We start from the raw sequence: 22103 nt of genomic DNA, 5'->3' as shown, positions 1-22103 counted from the left end.
TTCCCCACTGAAATATTTTTCACTTTGAATTAGTAAATGCTTAAAATTGTATATTTGCATATCAGACTTGGACCTCATTGTATCTGTTTTAACTTTTTTGCACTTTGCACTCAAAAGTTCCTTTAGAGATTCTTAGACCCCTGATCCCTGAGTACCTGTGGGTTTCCCTTATTCTCTAAAAATACTTGTGTACTCCACAGAACTGTTACTCTGAAATGAGCCCATCGGGAATAGGTAGACTCTATGTTTTGGGGTCCCAGAGAAGTTCCCCTCAGTTCAGGCCTGGACAATGTGTGGGTTCCCGAAACAGGCCCAGTCTGAACCCAAGACGACAGACAGGATCCCACTAGACAGAAAGACCCATAAAAGAAAGGAATCATCATCCTACCAAACAGTCTTGGCAGCACGTAATAGCCAGCCGGGCTCAGGGTTAATCAGAGTAATTTAATGGAATCTAAGACGCTACAACAGCACCTAAAACCACCTTGGTGAAACACATCAATGCGAGAAGTTTTGAACCACTGGCTCACATTCACAACAATATCAATTCAGTTCACTAAAAACATTGGACAAGCGGATCTTGGTGCTACTGTTGATTCAGTTAGAGAAGAGATCTCAGATTGCTGAAATGGATCTGCAAATTAGCAATATTAAACTGATGGTGGATTAGATGTTCAGGAGCTCGAACATTGCTTGCGTTCGAGTGTGATGGCTGCCTAAGCTGTGGGCTTTGTGTTCAATCCATTTACATCCTGTGCCCAAAATAAATAGAAGGTGAATTCCAGAAGCAGTAACCTGGGGCTCTCCAGTCCTGCCTCCACAATGCACCAGCTCCCTCCTGATCAGAGGATTCCGCTGTTCTGTCTCACTCACCTCCTCCTGATCGGCAAGCCAAAGATGGTGGCTATAAACAATACATTGCATGTCCCTACCAAATGCATGGAGGCACAACCACACAACTTCTCAGGGAATTCATGATGGCCTGAGGGGCAGTGACTTGCACCGAGTGTAGGGCTTTTGCTCTATCCTCATAGACTACCAACAAGCCATGGAGTGCTCAGTAGCAGCACTGGGGACTACATTTGTTGAGTGTGTGACACCACGTGTCCAGCGGCGCTCAGCTCCTCTGCACACAGAGCATGTAGCAGGATGTAGCAGCATTCCGGGCACCTGTGAAACACCCAAAAGAGTCAAGATCAGTTTACCAATCTGCCATTCTGCCAGTCTACTCCCGGAGGCTCCTGGAGGTTACTGACCTGATCTCCTGAGAATGCCATCCACCATATTCATCCTGCTGCCCACACAACTGCAACACCAGTAAGTGGGTTGCCCACATTTGCAACACACGTTAATACCTATAAGGACTCTGGAAGCACATTATACCTAATGGCCTTCAACAGAACACTGCAAGTCCTCATTATTTTGCTTCTTCTCTACTTAGCTGAGCACTACCTCTCATTAACTGTGCAGCTTTATATAGAAGATGAGCTCATGCTTGCGTCCAATGCTCCCTGAACACTACTGGATCACTACTTACTGCCACATAGTAGTTCACAACAATGTGGGTGCCTTGGTGTCATCCCCATGATCAGTCTGTGTACACCAAAAAAATCACCAGTAAGTGACTAACATACATGGGTAGCTAGCTACCACCATTCAGATTGTCTTAAGTTCTCAACACTTACTGGTCATTGATTAACTATTAGCTCTTAGAGACTTTGTTTGAGAGTCTCTCACCGCCACATTAATCTCATCGATCACTGCAGTTCAGCACAAACGGTGGGTCCTCGGTACTGTTACATCACCCTCTACCTAAAACTGCAAGGGGCACTAAGACATACTGCAATGGCAGACTATAGAGGAAAACAGACGAAGGACCACAAAGAAACCTAGGACACTAAAGCCACTCTGAAACATGGAAAGGTGGACCCGCCGACTACTGGATTCACTAGTTAAACTTGAAACAGGCATGACTTCCCTCTTTAATATCCTTCTGCAGCATCTGGACGCACTTCATGACATGGCACAAGAGACCAAAGCCAACACTGACCCTATACATCCTGACCTGCAATCCCTTTGTAATGATTTTAGGGGCTTGCCAGCAGACACAAAGTAAGTATCCAGGTTTGGTGTTTTGGAAGACTCCAACTCTTCAGTACAAAAACAATCAGATGAAACTACACAAAAGATGAGCGTGATGGTGAAAAATCAGTCGGAGCTTAAGGATTTTAACCATTGGGGCATCATATGCATTTTTGGTCTCCCTGAGAATGTAGAGTGCAATATAAACTCTTGTGCTGAATTCTTAGACTCCTGGATACCACATTCCCTCAAGTATTTCAAAGTAGAGAGGGCTCACAGAATACCGCAGGCTAACCTTCCACCAACTCTGCTAACCCATTGTCATGCCTGAGAACAACTTTTTTTAGACCATTAAGTTACTGCCATAGAGAAGTGATCCTATATCACATGAGGAAAATCTAGCACAACAACAGAATGGAACCAAAATGTCTATCACGCAGGGCTACTCTAAAGAAACAGTGGCTGTCAGGAAAGGATTCCTGGGCCTCCGTCAGCCTTTGAGAGACCTTGCCATTCCCTCCTCTTTTGCTGGCCAAGACAAAGTTCTGCATTCTATGTAAAGAGAAACCAATGATCTTTACAACCCCCAGGACCTATAGTCCTTCTTAGACCTGCCACTCAAATGGACATGCTAAACAGGTTATTTTACATGAGGTTGTACTGATCCCTTTGGGAAACCTCTTTCCTCTCTGACGTTTGTTTTGACAATTTGTACACTGTACATTATAGTGTTTTCATCCATATTTAAAAATAGTGCTGGCCTAAGCACCTTTAAACTGTACTCAGGGCCTCATTATCTTGCTTTGACTTTGTTTGTGTGTGTATTAACATTGGGTTGAGACACAGTTGATGATCCATCGGATATTACCTGACCCTCAGGCCATCTACTACATATTTAGTAGGTTCTCCACTTCACTACATTTATGGTCTGGCCTATTTCTTGTGACTTTGTACTTGGATAAATTTACCAGGTGGGCCTACATGAATACAATCACTCGCACATGAAGATTAGTAGAAAAGGCTTTAGAAGGCTGCATGTTGTTTATATGCCTAGGTGTTTTATGCTCTTCATCTACATGTTTGGGCTCTGCAAATTCAAATACTTCATAGGTTTGGATTGGGACCTATGGTATCTGGTTTGGACCTGCTTGTGGCCTACCTTTCCCCTAAATGAAGGGTAGGAAAGTGGGTTTGTTTTGCGTTTCTGAGGTGAAATGTGGGAGGGTTGTGGTTTAGGCTTGTTTGTTTTTTACTTTGCATTGGTTTTCTTTCTTTTGTCCTTGCACCGCTTCTCTCCCATTTCCTCCATACTGGTGATTATAGTAGGCTTTTTCAGACAACACACTCCTACTAGGACAACTTCTGCACTTGTTGTAATTGTCCTACACTTACCTGATACGCAATATGGAATGCCCTTGACATGCCACACTCTGCACTCATTTGTACACAGGTGGGTAAGATTGCTACATATGTATACACATACTCAACCGTGTTCCCTCTGTCTACATTAATTCAACTTTATAATCAACATAATGACTACACCACTTAAAATTATTTTGCTATACACTAATGTCCTGAACCACCACGTCATATGTAAAATGATTGCAGATTACTGTAGTAGGCTAAAAGGCAACATCACATTATTACAGGAAACACTTCTTGATTCCAGTAGGATGCCAGATTTTACTGCTCATGGATAGCTGAGACTGTACACTCTTCAGCACTAAACAAGAATAACAGACTTCTTATTATGTTTTCTAGGAAATCAGAAGGCACTGTACTATCTCACTCACATGATCACCAAGGTCAATGCTTTATCACCCGGGCCAAAACAAACAGCAGGATATTCTTTGTTGTGAACATAAACGCACCTAATAAGAACTAATGGAATTCTGGAAAGATCTTAATAAACAATTGTCAGAGGTCCCCCACAATTTAGAAGTCATCTTAGGTGGGAACTTCAACCTACCGATACACTGACCCTAACAAGACCGATGGCATATACATTTCTGGTTAGTAGATCACACAATTAAATGAAACTATGCTGTAAGAATAACAACCTGGTTGATGTACCGAAGTTTTACAACCGTGATGCAGTGGTTGTACATTTTACTCCCCACTTCACCACTCCTTCTCTAGGACTGATTATGTTATGGTCAGTAAAACACTACTCTTGATGTGCCAAGACCCCATATAGAACTGATAATAATCTTGGATCATGCTTGTGTATCCCTAGACCATGCGTTTAGAGACTCCTCTCTACCATTCAAACAATGACACCTCAATGGCGATCTCATAGAGGATGACAACACTAGGAGGAATATTGCTGTACTGATTGGCCAGTTTCTGAACTAAAACCTAAGGATACCTCTGCCTCTTTCAAATGGGACTCTTTGACGGTCTCCATCAGAGGGCTTGTGATAAACCTCATTCCAATCAAAAATAAATCCCTGGCCAAACATATGATAGACTTAGAATCTGAAATAAAAACACTAAATTATTCATTCCGACACTCTAAGGGATTGTCTGAATTAATGAGACTACATATTTCACAATATGCGTATGACAAAATACTGAATAGGGGGCCCAGAAATTGTTAGAGGTTTCTGGATCTGAGAATTTGGTATCCAGAAACAGAGATGGGACAGCACTTGCAAACTACATGAAATACAGTAAGAATAGAGTAATTATATCCGCTATCAGAAACAATGCCAGTAATAATGTTACATCGCCCCAGGGCATTGTAGGTATGTTCCAGGCTTTCTAAGCCAACCTATATGTCTACCAAGCTGGTGCACTTAAATACATGCAATGATTACTTAAATCCATGCATCCTTCCACATCTGCCCTAAGAGGACCAGCTCTCTTTTAATGCACACAAAGAGAGAGGCGGTTTTGAAAGTCATTCACAGAGTCTGGTCTGGGAAAACCACAGGGCCCGATGGATGTATGTCCACATTTTACAAAACCTTTGTGGAACTGATAGTCAATCTCTAAGGTTCCATCTTTTGCCAATACGCTGACTCAGGACGCATCTTAGGCTCTGTGTCAGAGGCCACAATAGTGGTGATTCCAAAGGAGGGGAAGGACCACTTGGATGTTAGGAACTTCAGACCCTTATCTTTAATTACCTTTGATTGCAAAAATCTAGGATAGAAGCATCACGCAGAGACTAGAGAAGGTCATACTAAAACTTATTGCTACCTCCCAGACTGGTTTCTTGAAGAGTAGACTGTCCGCTGACAACATTAGGCTATTCTGCCATGCACTTGATAAGGTGCACCACATTGAGTATCCCAAGGCCCTGGACACGGAAAAGGCCTCTGATAAGCTCTCCTGGACTTTTCTACATGCAACTATGCACAAATACCAATTGAGAGAGGATTTTATTCATATGATAATGGCACTTAATGTAAACCTGATTGAGCAAGTCAGGGTTAATGGACGCCTGTCTAGACCCTTCTCATTCAAAAAGGGCACTTGACAGGGTTGTCCTCTAACTCTACTTCTACTCTTGATAGTTATTGAACCACTATTCTCATCATTCAGATATAACCACAACATTAAGGGTGTCCTTTTGAGTTCCGGTAGGCAGTGGTAGCTTCCTACCACGATGATGTGCTATTATTCACTGAAAAAGCAGACTTGGCTATCCCTCACATTATATATGAGATGGAGAGATTCTCCTCGGTCTCAGGGTACTCCCTTAACAGAAACAAGACCAGGGTTTTCCCACTAAATGTCCAGTAGAATTTGGTTACTCAGGCTTAAAATGGCAACCAGATGCCCTCAAATATCTTGGCATCCAGTTGGAATAAAGACCTGAATACCTCCCTGCCAATCAATGAAAACAAAACATTAATCAAGATTGAAGACTTAGGGCCTGATTCACAAATGTAAAGTTAGACTTTTGGCCTGAGTTTAGATCAAAGGTCTAACTTTACTACTTTACGGTATTCACAAAAGAGATCTGCCCTGGGTGTGGAGATTCTGCCTAGATTGCAAGCTTTCTCTCAAGCAGGCTCCCCACATCTCTCTCAACCTCCATTTTTAAAACTGTGGACAAACCCGTTTCTAAGTTCCCATGGAAAGGCAAGCGGGCCAGGATTTCCTGAAATATTTTGAAACTGGATAGGAACGGGGAAGCCTTAACCTCCTTGACTTTCTGAGATACCTACAAGCTTTTTTGGCCTTCCAAGGGTCCTGGTGGCCCAAGACACAAGATGATAGCTCACTGCCAATGTTAAAGCTTGACTCTCGATTAATCTACCCCTTACCCCTTAGCTCTACTCCCTCTATCTGTAATGTTGGTAAATTGTCATTGGCCCACTCCAAACACATACTCTTAGATACAATCTCTACATTACTAGGAATGGATAAAGTAATGAATAAGCAAATGTCTGACTCAGTGCATGGCTACTTATGACACATCCATAAGATTAAAATAGATGGGAAAACACATGTTCTTTTCCTGTAAAATTACTCATTTGCTTTGGAGCAGAATACAACTCACGATTGAAGATATCTTTAAAATGCTAATCATAATTGACTTCTTAACAGGGCAGGAGTTGCAGCTAATCCACCCCCCTCATCTTTCCCTGAATACGAACTGCACTTATTAGACCATGTAAGCGATGGGTGCCAAGATGATCTTAATGAGGTGGAAATCAACATCCAAGATCTCCTGTAAAAAGTGGTGGAATATGTTATGCTCCATTAGAAGTGCAGACAACTTAATGTATAGAAGATTACATAATGCATCCAGTGCAAGACACCTATGGTGTCATCATTTCATAGTAACTGGAACCTCCCCCGGGTACAGTCATTAATAGAAATAAAGGAAATCATACCTGTCTTCTTACATGCACATTCCCTTCAACCGGCATGTTGTAAGCACTGCGGATCAAATTCTTTGCAATGAAATAGTAATACACGGAAATGATGGACAGGGGGATGATGTAAAAGATGAGAAAGGATGTCATTGAATGGATTCTTGGATGCAGTCCATCAGAGTGTGGGTACGGTGCACAGCTAATGAAGGTTTTGTTGCTTCCTTTGTCGTAAAATGGATGCAGATCAGAGAAGACTGCTTCAGGAATGGCGAGTGTCATGGACAGAATCCAGATCAGGGTGGCTTTGATGCAAATCTTCATCAGGGCATTATTGGCTTGGATGTCCATAGGCCTGACAATAGCTTTGTACCTAGGAGCAGAAATAAATAATTACATTTAGCAGAAAGTAATCTGTTTACTCCTTAACTACATGAAACAGACACAGGGCCTTATTTATACTATGGCGCATGTACTGTCCACCTTATTACAAGTACATTATAACCAATAGCACTTGTTAGATGGCAGGAGGGATATTCCTGCCATTTCGACTGAATAGCTCATCCACCAAACTTTAAAGTCCCATATGGCTTGGGCTATTGTAGGTACTTCTATGAATATTTGTCATTGGTATATAACTACTGTAAAAATACATTGGATTTGTACCTTTATATTAACTAATCATTTTGGTAGCAGGTGTGAGTCTGAAAAATGACCGGCCTCTGGATATGGGCATGACAAATATGTTTCTATTGAAGATGTGCCCAATTACTTGTTGAATGTGAGCTAACAGCGTATGGACGTCAGGGTATTAGGTTTAGAATTGAATAGAGAGCTGTATTGATTTCTCTCAAGTGTTATGTTGAGCATTCTCACCATGAGCACACAGGGATGCTCAAAGTCCATTGTGTAAGACCAAACATTTTGTTGTCTAAAGTATTTGTTAATTATTCCTGGTAGCAGCATAAGGCACATATAATTTGCAGAGAAATTAAAACAATGTCAAGGGAGTGATTTAGAGGGGGAAACAATGTGGTCATTACCACTCATGACCGCTACAACGAAACCATTACCATGCGTATGCCTTTACCATGTATGGCTTTACCGTGCATGCCTTTAACACAAATATACCTTAACAAAGTGGTCATTACAATGCATGACTGCTACAACAAAACCATTATCATGCATATGCCTTTACCGTGCATACTTTTATCACGCATGACGTACCATGAATATACCTTTACCACGCATGACTTTACGACAAATTTCGTTCTAACAGTATGAACGGTAAAGACATAAGCATCATAAAGGTTTTAAAGGTAGGCATTATGGGCCAGATGTAGGTAGTAATGGTTTTGCGACTCGCAATTTGCGAGTCGCAAAACCATATGCAGAATGGTGTCCCTGACACCATCTGCGAATCGCAAGGGGGTCGCAAAGACCCACCTCATTAATAATAATGAGGTGGGTCGCAATTTGCGACCCCCTTGCGATTCCCTGCAATCACAGGGATGGTGGCCTGCTGGAGACAGCAGACCACCATGCCTGTGACTGCTTTTTTAATAAAGCAGTTTTTTGTTTTTGTATTGCAGCCCGTTTTTCTTAAAGGAAAACGAGTTGCAATACACTTGGGAAAATGAAACCATTTGGTTTCATTTTTTCAGAGTAGGCAGTGGTCCATTGGACCACTGTCTGCTCTGAAAAAATATTTTTGGCGACATTCACAAAGGGGAAGCGGTCCCATGGGGACCCATCCCCTTTTGCGAATGAGTTTGCACCCACTTCACATAGGTGCAAACTGCAAATTGCTTTAAGTCCTCGTTCGCGGTCACAAAGCAATTCTGCATCGCGGCGCGACTTGCAAATAGAAAGGGTAACACCCCTTCCTATTTGCGAGTCGCATTCCCATTTTGCGAGTCGGTACCGACTTTCAAAATGGGAATGTTCATCGCTATGCCCGTTTTGCATGGCGCAAACTGAGAATTTCGCAGTTTGCGGCATGCAAAATGGTTCCTACATCTGGCCCTATATTTTTTAATTTTTAATGACATGAATGGTAAAGGTCTATGCATGATAAAAGGTTTTGCAGGTAAGTACAGGTAAGTATTAAGTGTATAAGTATATATGCATAGTGTTTTTAGGGTTTAGAGTGAGTACTGTTTTTTAGGTGGTAAGGGCATTGTTAGGTTTCCGGGTTAGTATAGGTTTTGGGGTGGTAAGGGGTTTTACGGTTTTAGGGTGGGCATGGGTTTTGGGTGGTAGGGGCATTTTTAGGTTTTAGGGTAGGTATGGTTTTTTGGGTTGTAAGGAGGTTTTAGGTTTTAGGGTGGGAATGGGATTTTGGGAGGTAGGGGCATTTTTAGTTTTTAGAGTGGGTATGGGTTTTTGGGTGGTAAGAGAATTTTAGGTTTTAGGGTGGGTATGGGTTTTTGGGTGGTAAGGGCCATTTTGGGTTTTAGGATGGGTATGGGTTTTTGGATGGTAAGGGTTTTTAGATTTTAGCGTGGTTATGGGTTTTGAGTGGTAAGTGCAGTTTTAGGTTTTAGGGTGTGTATGGGTTTTTCGTTGGTAAGCGATTTTTAGGTTTTAGGGTGGGTATGGAATTTTTGGGTGGTAAGGGCATTTTGGGGTTTTATGGTAGGGTTGGCTTTATGTGTTGTAAGTAAGGTATACATGGTGTTTTTGGGTAGTAAGAGCATTTTTAGGTTTTAGGATGGGTATGGTTTTTTTTGGGCTGGTAAGGGTATTTTGAGGTTTTAGGGTGGGTATGAGTTTTTGGGTGGTAAGTGTGTTTTTAGGGTTTAGGGTGTGTATGGGCATTTGAGTGGTAAGGGCATTTTTAAGTTTATAGGGTGAATATGGGTTTTTGGGTGGTAAGGTCATTTTGGGTTTAGGGTGGGTATGGGTGTTTGGGTCTTAGGGTTTTTTGGAGTTGAGGGTGGGTATGGGTTTTTGGGTGTTAGGGCAAGGCTCCACAAGGGGGACCGTGTGTCTTTGTTACTATTCCGACCTCTCTACCTTTCAGATTGCTAATGACAAGCAAGCCCTGGCAGGCTATCAGTCCCATATAATCATGAAATGGCTGACCGTGGCACATCAGGACCCTCTCATGGGGCCGCTCCATACTTCATAGACTGTAGTGGAGCTGAAGGATATGCCAGGCAGGAAGGAGCCAGGAACTGACAGGCTGATAGTGGCCTACTATAAGGATTACTTGGACATATTTGTACCACACATAGACAACCTCTTCCCCATAATGCGCGTAGCACTGTCAATCACCTTACTTGAACCAGCTAAACCAGCTGATCACTGCTTGTCTTATAGACTTTTATCGTTATTGACCACTGATACTAAAATCTTCACAAAAATCCTCAGGAACTGCCTTGGGTATCTGCTCCCAGCAAATGTAGGCCCACAGCAGACTGGCTTTATAGCAGAGGATCATTCATAGGCAGTCTCCGGAACCTCTTCCCCTATTCACCCACATATGCACACAAATTCAATTTTTTTCAGCTCAGAAAAAGCATTTGGGGGCAGATTAAAGAAAAGTGCCACTGCACCTAGTGCAGCGCCACTTTCCTGGCGCCACTTAATGCCCCCCTACCTCCACCATGTGTGTGTCATATTTAAAATACAGTGCACCATGGCGCAGGGTAGGGGGCAATAGCGTCACATTTTTTACACTATTGATGTACTCTGCAGGAGTAGAGACAAAATGTGGGTGCTACTCCTGCAGGGTACATAGGGGTCCATTATAAATAGTGGAATCCCCCTTCTATCGCCTTCTCTGAGCAGGCGTTAAAAGTGCCCAAAAAAATGGTGCAAGGAAATCTCTTAACAGGGGGACGCCCTCCTTGCATACATTATGCCTGGCACAGGCATAATGAGGAGGATGGGTTTACAAAGTGGGGCAATGCATGCATTGCTCCACTTTGTAAATATGGCACATGGAAAATGACACTTTCGCTCCACCTTAGCATTAAAAAGAATGACCCTATGGCGGTGATAAGGTGGCACTAGGGGCTCTTAAATCAGCCCTTTGATTTGGTATATAGGGGGTTTATGCTCTCTGTGTTGCGCTGCATGGGGGTGGGAGGCATCTTCCACATCAGTGGCATAGTGTCTAACCCCATATCCATCTTTGAAGAGGGCACTCTCCATGACGAGGCACAGGTGAGAGCCCAATGTGAAGTACCAACCATTCTAGCACAGTTTTAATACGATAGGGTGTGACACACACCACAGGCTCTGCTGGGTGGGTCACTAGCGGAACCCTCGAAATTACTTGCCCTGACCTATTTACTCAGGGGTGCACAAACGCTAAGATGTATGCATTCTCACAAGAGGCCTGTCAGCCTAGTATCTCTAAGGCTCACATGGACTGGCAGGAGATTTTGGAGATAGTCATCAGTGACAAGCAATGCGCTTTTCATTGTTTGGCGGTCGGATCCATCTCTTTGAATGGCCTGAATAGCCTAAAACACTTTAAATACCTTAGCAGGTATATTACAACCCAGCTCGACCATTCCGCTATGGCCTGCACAAGGACTCCTGCTGTCCATGCTGCAGTGCGGAGAATACCGGCTTCACACGTGTGGCATGGTACTGTCCTGGCATAAAGCAATTCTGGTTCGCTGTGATCCAGGTACTACGGGAGATCATGGGTGAGCCAATAACATCTACTCCCCATTTTAGCATTATTAGGTTTATCATAAGGAGGTGCCTGCAGATGGCTCATTGCACATGGGCTGTGACTGGTGCGGTGTGGAATATCCATGCATTGGATGAAATGCCCCCTACCTTCATTACAAGATTAGCATACTGATATGATATACTGCAGTACCCAATCTGATTCTTATCATGATCTTATACCGCACTACAGCCATCCGAGGGACATTTGGGAGCCGTATCATGCATATCTTGTGCTCTCGGGCGATGAAGATGCTGAGGAACAAGGAACAAGTGGTGCAGTGCCATAGATACACTGCTGCGTAGTTGCCCATCTGCCTTTCGAGGGCGTCACACTGGCTGTGGTTGTGTGTGGGATGGTTCTTTGGTAAGGTGATGTTCACTGATTGTGCCAATGTGTGGTAATGCTGGAATGGATGTCATCCACTGGACCCGTGAGATATCTAAAGTGGACACTTGCATTTATGTAATGGGGGATGACATTTGTATGATTTCATGCATTTCAAAGTACTGTTTTGCCACCTTGATCATGGTCATGCTCACTGTAAACATGTAAACCTGTAATGTCTGCCATTATGTTTTCTGTCCCACGCCAGTAACTGTCAAATCATTATATGCTTTCTAGTTGTTATACAAAATGAAAAAAAAAACTTTTAAAAACACAAATAATGCTTCATTGTTCCTATCTCAATATGGATTTCAACCATGGAAAAACAGCATCATTCCACCACAGTAACCAGTTTCAAACTAGCCCTACCAGACAGAGGGTACTTTCTTGGCACAAAGAAGTTCACTTGTGGACATTTCCGGAAAAAAGTCTAATTTTAAGGTGGATTTTATAGACTTTGCTTTTACTCTGCTTCATAAACATTGTAAGGGTTAGTGGCCCACACAGGCATATTTTGTTGCTTTAAGACATATGTCTTACATGTTAAACCCATTCATAGCCAAAGAATGTAAGGTAATAGCACTCATAAAACTACGTTTCCACTTTGGCTCTCAAATTCTGCTTTGAGATATTGGTAGCTAAAAACGGTCATTTTCAGCAATTTGGTTTAGGTCTGACAAACTTCGTTCTTTTAACAGTAGGCTTGTTTGGGACTTTTTTCACACTTGTATCTCCGAATACTCACTGGAATTAAATCCTGAACTTTGACCAAGCTACTAAATGCTAAGCAACAATACTCTTAAGAACTCTTTTGTCTAGGTTATCAATTCTCTCTCGCTTAGCCTACTCGGCTCATATTTACATATAAAATATTAAACCTCGATCAATGTAGTATTTGCCATTAAAATGGCCATACAGTTAATTATTTATTGATCTCTTTGGAGTGAAGTCTGACTTTTTTGTACATGGCAACTTTCCTTTTGTAGTTCTACAGTCAAAAGATTGATTTGATTGCATAGAGAAACTAGTTCCAATGTTTCGATGTGCTAACTCCTCAGTCCGTTTCGGATGGACTTCATTTAGGGGTCGCAACTGTGACACCTGACTTGACCTTTGCAACACTTGGCACTGCCTTTGTGACCCCTGGCCTCAGAGCTGGGAAAATCAATGCCAGGAAAGCAGAGGTAGCTCCTGCTTATGCAAGTAGATCGGGTTCCACCTTCCTTATTGTGTGTCCTTTTTTGTATTATAGTAAAAGTTAATACTATTGCATTATTCACTTGTAGTGTAATAAAAAATGGAGTACAATTAACTGGAATGTGCCTCTCCCGGCCAGCTGAAGTAAATAGAAACATTTTTAAATGTATGTTTTTTCTGCATGTTTGCAAGTGAGAGTGTGTTTATGTGAGAGACAGTGCATGTAAGTGTGAATATATGTGTAAGTATGTATATGAGAGTGACAATAAAAGTCACAAAGTTTATGATGTCACATTCCACTACCCCTGGCATTTGCGTGAATTAATGTCCATGCCCACTCCATATTTTGTGCAAAAAGAGCTCAGAATCCACAGCCAAGTGTTAAGAAATTAGCAGGTGCGGCCCGTCCTTTAGGGTGGAGGGGCCACACCCCCCACCTTTTGCCCCTTATGAAGAGTGCCGGTCAGGCTGAACAAAGGTCAGCCTGACAGACACTCTTTGTGTTGAGGTCAGGCAGCCAGGAGCAGACATGTACGATTTGCGCAGACTCCTGGCTGCCTGAGCTGAACTTTGCTGGGCTGAAGAGGTCACAGCTCCTGTGGGCGTGACCTCCTCAGCTCAGCAAACGTGCCTCGAGGCCCTTCCCCAGGTGACGAGGGAAGCGTCACCCATTGACTTCGACCTGGGTGCTTCAGGTTTAAGCCCTGAAACTCCCAGGGCGAGTGTCATTCAGTGACACATCGTCACAGAGTGGATGGGGTCAGCAGTTTCATTGACCCCATCCCACTCAGTGACGAAGTTGGGACTGCTGCCTTCCCTTTTTTACTGTTTTGCACCATTATCACATCTGCATTAATTATTAGGAGTTCTAACATTAATCCTGTGATGTTGAGCAGTAGCGCAGCACATATTTTAGCATCTTAGAGCGTTGTACAGAAATGTAACTCCAGATACAGGTGCAGAAACATCAGGGGTAACAGTATTGCTGAAAGTTATTGCCCAATTGTGTGAGCGGTTGCATTGATATGTTTATTTTTAGATGGAATAGTAGATTTTGCTTCAGTTAGACGTCTTCTGAAAACTCTGAAAACTCGGTGTTGCGCAGAAAACCAGAAACCATAAAAACAGAAATCTCTAGTTTACACATATAAATTGCATCAATACCAACTTAACCTTTCATATAATGAACAGATTAAAACCGTTGTAATAATATGAACATGTGTGTTGTATTGTACTTTGTCAAGCAACTTCAAGGGGTTAGAATATCAGGTTAGGTTGACTTTATTACACCTGATAATTCATTGCTAGAATGGTAACGTTTAACATTTGCCACTGCTGTGTTATGTTTTGCCTCGTTTACACTGTCAAACAGTCTCAAAACTAGTTTGGTTGGAAATCATTCACATGACTAGTGCCATAAAGCCTGATCGATCCGAGAAAACTGGATCCTTTCAGTACACTTGAGTGGCTATTACTCAGTGTACCTCGGTAAACCATACCCCTCACGCATTTCAGGGATCAAAGTCTGACGTACCTCAGTGAAGAGTTTCCATGTGCATTGTGTCGCTCCCCGATAAAGTGTACTCCTGGTGCATCTGAGTCAATGTCATGCACTTATTTAAGTGAATTGTACCTAAATGCATCTCACTGTGATGTGCCCATCTATATCTTGCAGCTATGTTTCTTGCAGCACCTTTTTCTGTTTACACCACCAAGGTTTTATTGTCCTGTCTACCTCACCAACAAAGCTAATTTCAATACACTGGTCTACTATTCTTTCCAATGAGCACTCTGTTCCCTTTGTCTCTCACAGCATTACGCCCCATTTGTGAGCTTTAAATGTAAAGTAACCTTCCATTTCAATTTCTTCAATTAGTCTTTCCTCCCTCACATTTACTCTCTTAATGCATTAAATTTGTTATGGGAATACCATTGCTCCAGAAAAGGATGGATAGCCCATTTAGCCCTTCCTAACACTGCTCTAGTTCAAAACTCATTTTCCTCTTTAAATCAAGTGAATGCCTGGGGTTTGAAGGATTCAATCTTTGCCTTGCCACCCGAAATCTTCATATGCCTACAATCTGGTCATCATGAAGATCATTCTACTAGGCCCGGTCTGTAACATGTACTGTACCCTTTCTAACAACTCTTCTGTCACCTAGCACGATTAGCACTTGTATTGGTCACTATTGGTTGTTGTTTCCCTATAGAGATTTATTGGAGATAAGTCTAGTGTAGAAAGGTTCCTAGAGCTCAATTAACATTTAGACTGAACAGCTGCCATATAATGTATTTTTAAGCTCCTTAATTAGAAATTAGAAGTAGCAGTCTGATTTCATATTCCTGAGTTGTAGAAGAAAATACAAACAATTTCCAAATTTGGTGTTTGTTGATGCAGCCTACAGAGAAACACTAAAACATATGAGTAATTATTTTTAAATGCAAGATGAAAGACTGCTTTATTCTATGTGTCATGGGAATACGAACACAACAGAAGGCAGTCCAGGCTCAAAAAAGGTGTGAATATTTCTCACTGGGTGTGCACTTAAAAGTAACACAATATAGACGGATGTTTTCCACATAGATAAGGAGTGTACAATCGAAAGAATCAATGCACACTAAATCCAAATAACTCTAAAAGCTCTTAGACTTTTTTTAAACACCAAAATCTGCATGTTATTCCCCACCAACTCGTAATAGGTGTTATGTATAGAACTTGATAAATAACGCACACCATGGTATCATTATTCATCAGGTGTAATAATAGCTTCAAACTCATATTCAGGCCCTTAGACTAAGAAACTGCCCATAGCTTCTACTTACTGCAAAAAAACTGAAAGCTTCAGGAAAACATATTACTCAAAACATTTACTTAACAATTTATTTCATTGGGCACAGAAACAAGCGCACAGTAGCAGCAGTGAGGCGCTCCTTGAGAACTAACAGAAAAGAAATAAGTGCAGAATGCCCTGTGTAAAGCATTTCCCACTCCTTCAGGTCAGTACTTTTGGAAAATCACATCGGAGTCCCTGCCAGAAAAACCTGTTTGCCTTTCTAAAGAGGTAGGAGTATCAGGAACCAGGCTATACACCCTTGACTTAAAACTGCGAGTCATAAGCCATAATAGAGGCTCTGTGGTAACAGGGCATTTGCAATGTGGATTTACAGCATATGTAAAGACACTGACCCTACCTAATGCTGATAGCTTGCATTAGGACTGATGAGCAACAAAGAACATGCAGAACCAACCGTATTAGCCAGAATGTGGCATAAGTGATTACTTGCCCTAGCAACGTTAAATATATAGGTATGACTTGCAGATGGCAAGACAAGGTTCCTTGAACACAGATCACATTAGATGGGTTGAGAAACACAACAAAGCTGGTAAAACATTACCAAAGGATGAAATTATACCAACATTAGGAGTTAATGAATAGAAATAGAAAATATTAGCCATAGGAGAGATAAGACTTAAGAACAGATAGATTATGAAGTAGAGATCAGCTATTGATTTCCAGATTATCTACAGAAAAAGTTTAGTAAAACGATGAAGTTGGGTTGAAGGTACTTGAAAAGAAACACATCATAAATAGGTGTCACTATGTGACACTGTGGACATAAAAGGTTCAATACAGATAAACGAAATAGAACAATTAATATTTCAGAAAATAATTAGGGAACATGATAAAAATGTCAGGTGCTATGTCATTTCAGGAGCTGTAATGTGCACTTTATACAATTAAAGATCAGGGTATGTGATGCAACACGAAACCCTATCTATCAATAGTGAAAATCACCAGCAACAGGGTAAACAATAAAATTATATGCGTGTGTATCAAGGGACGTCATAACACAAATATGAGGATGTCTAACCAGCTATGTGCCTTATGCACCTCTTAGGTGCTGGGTTAAGAAGGATTAATCTCAGGAATAATATAGCTTACTAAGGGTTGAAAACCCATGAATGAACACCAATGTAATACTTAATTAACAAATTACTTATAGTTCATCCTGATTAAGAATATGCCATATGATACAACAAGAATCCCCATCCTTGTGACAATCATTACTGCTGTAAACATTAAAACTACATTAATGCTATTGGATTTTTTTTCCCACAGTCCACAGTGACTTTATTCAGGATGATGTTTTTTGTCCTATCACAATCAGGCGCAAATGGATGAAGCCAGCATGACGACCCCCAACAGACAGAAAAGCAAATTAGTGGTTTCACCCAGCACATCATGGAGTGACATCATGTTGAGGTCCATGCACTACAGTAGATGTGCATTGATGATGCACATGCAATAATAATCACTGCTTAACTGCATCCTACGCAAGCAAGGCAGGAGAGCAGAGACAAATGGGATGCAACAATACATTACATCAGGTATGAGTGTACCATTGAGTCATAGGAAGAAGACACATAAAAAAGCAACAATTAACCTATGGACTTAAGCAATGATTACATTAAGAATAGAAACCAGTCCATAAGTGATTTGTATTCCTGCCACCCCTGCTAAGAGAAGTAATGTTGTCAAATCAGACTTAGTGAGTGTAGGCAAAGAGTCATTTAATAGAACACCATGCATGCAGTGTTCTGTATATGACAGGACAGAAGTGAGTGTGTAATGATGTGTTAAAACGTTGAGGGCTCCTGAAATGGGGGAATCACTCTGCTCTATTCTGTCCATAAAAGTTGTGTCTTCAAAGAAAAGTAAGAGGTCCCTCACAAACTCCTTGCCCATTATGTTTTAACTAGTGTCTTTATTCCGCAGGGCTGAAGAGGTCACAGCTCCTGTGGGCGTGACCTCCTCAGCTCAGCAAACGTGCCTCGAGGCCCTTCCCCAGGTGACGAGGGAAGCGTCACCCATTGACTTCGACCTGGGTGCTTCAGGTTTAAGCCCTGAAACTCCCAGGGCGAGTGTCATTCAGTGACACATCGTCACAGAGTGGATGGGGTCAGCAGTTTCATTGACCCCATCCCACTCAGTGACGAAGTTGGGACTGCTGCCTTCCCTTTTTTACTGTTTTGCACCATTATCACATCTGCATTAATTATTAGGAGTTCTAACATTAATCCTGTGATGTTGAGCAGTAGCGCAGCACATATTTTAGCATCTTAGAGCGTTGTACAGAAATGTAACTCCAGATACAGGTGCAGAAACATCAGGGGTAACAGTATTGCTGAAAGTTATTGCCCAATTGTGTGAGCGGTTGCATTGATATGTTTATTTTTAGATGGAATAGTAGATTTTGCTTCAGTTAGACGTCTTCTGAAAACTCTGAAAACTCGGTGTTGCGCAGAAAACCAGAAACCATAAAAACAGAAATCTCTAGTTTACACATATAAATTGCATCAATACCAACTTAACCTTTCATATAATGAACAGATTAAAACCGTTGTAATAATATGAACATGTGTGTTATATTGTACTTTGTCAAGCAACTTCAAGGGGTTAGAATATCAGGTTAGGTTGACTTTATTACACCTGATAATTCATTGCTAGAATGGTAACGTTTAACATTTGCCACTGCTGTGTTATGTTTTGCCTCGTTTACACTGTCAAACAGTCTCAAAACTAGTTTGGTTGGAAATCATTCACATGACTAGTGCCATAAAGCCTGATCGATCCGAGAAAACTGGATCCTTTCAGTACACTTGAGTGGCTATTACTCAGTGTACCTCGGTAAACCATACCCCTCACGCATTTCAGGGATCAAAGTCTGACGTACCTCAGTGAAGAGTTTCCATGTGCATTGTGTCGCTCCCCGATAAAGTGTACTCCTGGTGCATCTGAGTCAATGTCATGCACTTATTTAAGTGAATTGTACCTAAATGCATCTCACTGTGATGTGCCCATCTATATCTTGCAGCTATGTTTCTTGCAGCACCTTTTTCTGTTTACACCACCAAGGTTTTATTGTCCTGTCTACCTCACCAACAAAGCTAATTTCAATACACTGGTCTACTATTCTTTCCAATGAGCACTCTGTTCCCTTTGTCTCTCACAGCATTACGCCCCATTTGTGAGCTTTAAATGTAAAGTAACCTTCCATTTCAATTTCTTCAATTAGTCTTTCCTCCCTCACATTTACTCTCTTAATGCATTAAATTTGTTATGGGAATACCATTGCTCCAGAAAAGGATGGATAGCCCATTTAGCCCTTCCTAACACTGCTCTAGTTCAAAACTCATTTTCCTCTTTAAATCAAGTGAATGCCTGGGGTTTGAAGGATTCAATCTTTGCCTTGCCACCCGAAATCTTCATATGCCTACAATCTGGTCATCATGAAGATCATTCTACTAGGCCCGGTCTGTAACATGTACTGTACCCTTTCTAACAACTCTTCTGTCACCTAGCACGATTAGCACTTGTATTGGTCACTATTGGTTGTTGTTTCCCTATAGAGATTTATTGGAGATAAGTCTAGTGTAGAAAGGTTCCTAGAGCTCAATTAACATTTAGACTGAACAGCTGCCATATAATGTATTTTTAAGCTCCTTAATTAGAAATTAGAAGTAGCAGTCTGATTTCATATTCCTGAGTTGTAGAAGAAAATACAAACAATTTCCAAATTTGGTGTTTGTTGATGCAGCCTACAGAGAAACACTAAAACATATGAGTAATTATTTTTAAATGCAAGATGAAAGACTGCTTTATTCTATGTGTCATGGGAATACGAACACAACAGAAGGCAGTCCAGGCTCAAAAAAGGTGTGAATATTTCTCACTGGGTGTGCACTTAAAAGTAACACAATATAGACGGATGTTTTCCACATAGATAAGGAGTGTACAATCGAAAGAATCAATGCACACTAAATCCAAATAACTCTAAAAGCTCTTAGACTTTTTTTAAACACCAAAATCTGCATGTTATTCCCCACCAACTCGTAATAGGTGTTATGTATAGAACTTGATAAATAACGCACACCATGGTATCATTATTCATCAGGTGTAATAATAGCTTCAAACTCATATTCAGGCCCTTAGACTAAGAAACTGCCCATAGCTTCTACTTACTGCAAAAAAACTGAAAGCTTCAGGAAAACATATTACTCAAAACATTTACTTAACAATTTATTTCATTGGGCACAGAAACAAGCGCACAGTAGCAGCAGTGAGGCGCTCCTTGAGAACTAACAGAAAAGAAATAAGTGCAGAATGCCCTGTGTAAAGCATTTCCCACTCCTTCAGGTCAGTACTTTTGGAAAATCACATCGGAGTCCCTGCCAGAAAAACCTGTTTGCCTTTCTAAAGAGGTAGGAGTATCAGGAACCAGGCTATACACCCTTGACTTAAAACTGCGAGTCATAAGCCATAATAGAGGCTCTGTGGTAACAGGGCATTTGCAATGTGGATTTACAGCATATGTAAAGACACTGACCCTACCTAATGCTGATAGCTTGCATTAGGACTGATGAGCAACAAAGAACATGCAGAACCAACCGTATTAGCCAGAATGTGGCATAAGTGATTACTTGCCCTAGCAACGTTAAATATATAGGTATGACTTGCAGATGGCAAGACAAGGTTCCTTGAACACAGATCACATTAGATGGGTTGAGAAACACAACAAAGCTGGTAAAACATTACCAAAGGATGAAATTATACCAACATTAGGAGTTAATGAATAGAAATAGAAAATATTAGCCATAGGAGAGATAAGACTTAAGAACAGATAGATTATGAAGTAGAGATCAGCTATTGATTTCCAGATTATCTACAGAAAAAGTTTAGTAAAACGATGAAGTTGGGTTGAAGGTACTTGAAAAGAAACACATCATAAATAGGTGTCACTATGTGACACTGTGGACATAAAAGGTTCAATACAGATAAACGAAATAGAACAATTAATATTTCAGAAAATAATTAGGGAACATGATAAAAATGTCAGGTGCTATGTCATTTCAGGAGCTGTAATGTGCACTTTATACAATTAAAGATCAGGGTATGTGATGCAACACGAAACCCTATCCTATCAATAGTGAAAATCACCAGCAACAGGGTAAACAATAAAATTATATGCGTGTGTATCAAGGGACGTCATAACACAAATATGAGGATGTCTAACCAGCTATGTGCCTTATGCACCTCTTAGGTGCTGGGTTAAGAAGGATTAATCTCAGGAATAATATAGCTTACTAAGGGTTGAAAACCCATGAATGAACACCAATGTAATACTTAATTAACAAATTACTTATAGTTCATCCTGATTAAGAATATGCCATATGATACAACAAGAATCCCCATCCTTGTGACAATCATTACTGCTGTAAACATTAAAACTACATTAATGCTATTGGATTTTTTTTCCCACAGTCCACAGTGACTTTATTCAGGATGATGTTTTTTGTCCTATCACAATCAGGCGCAAATGGATGAAGCCAGCATGACGACCCCCAACAGACAGAAAAGCAAATTAGTGGTTTCACCCAGCACATCATGGAGTGACATCATGTTGAGGTCCATGCACTACAGTAGATGTGCATTGATGATGCACATGCAATAATAATCACTGCTTAACTGCATCCTACGCAAGCAAGGCAGGAGAGCAGAGACAAATGGGATGCAACAATACATTACATCAGGTATGAGTGTACCATTGAGTCATAGGAAGAAGACACATAAAAAAGCAACAATTAACCTATGGACTTAAGCAATGATTACATTAAGAATAGAAACCAGTCCATAAGTGATTTGTATTCCTGCCACCCCTGCTAAGAGAAGTAATGTTGTCAAATCAGACTTAGTGAGTGTAGGCAAAGAGTCATTTAATAGAACACCATGCATGCAGTGTTCTGTATATGACAGGACAGAAGTGAGTGTGTAATGATGTGTTAAAACGTTGAGGGCTCCTGAAATGGGGGAATCACTCTGCTCTATTCTGTCCATAAAAGTTGTGTCTTCAAAGAA

At 41.2% G+C, this 22103-nt stretch overlaps 1 protein-coding gene across 1 annotated transcript in view; it reads right to left on the bottom strand.

Moving 5' to 3' along the window:
• Positions 1-22103, bottom strand: part of GRPR (gastrin releasing peptide receptor) — a 396762-nt gene that overhangs the window by 146685 nt on the left and 227974 nt on the right. The window contains exon 2 of the mRNA XM_069203171.1: positions 6933-7284. Within this exon, the coding sequence (XP_069059272.1) occupies positions 6933-7284 (352 nt within the window). The remainder of the gene's footprint in view (positions 1-6932; positions 7285-22103) is intronic.

The sequence above is a fragment of the Pleurodeles waltl genome, chromosome 8 (assembly GCF_031143425.1).
Source record: "Pleurodeles waltl isolate 20211129_DDA chromosome 8, aPleWal1.hap1.20221129, whole genome shotgun sequence".
NCBI classification, from domain to species: Eukaryota; Metazoa; Chordata; class Amphibia; order Caudata; family Salamandridae; genus Pleurodeles; species Pleurodeles waltl.
The sequence above is the reverse complement of the archived record's forward strand: the minus strand, read 5'-3'. Positions and strand labels throughout refer to the sequence as shown.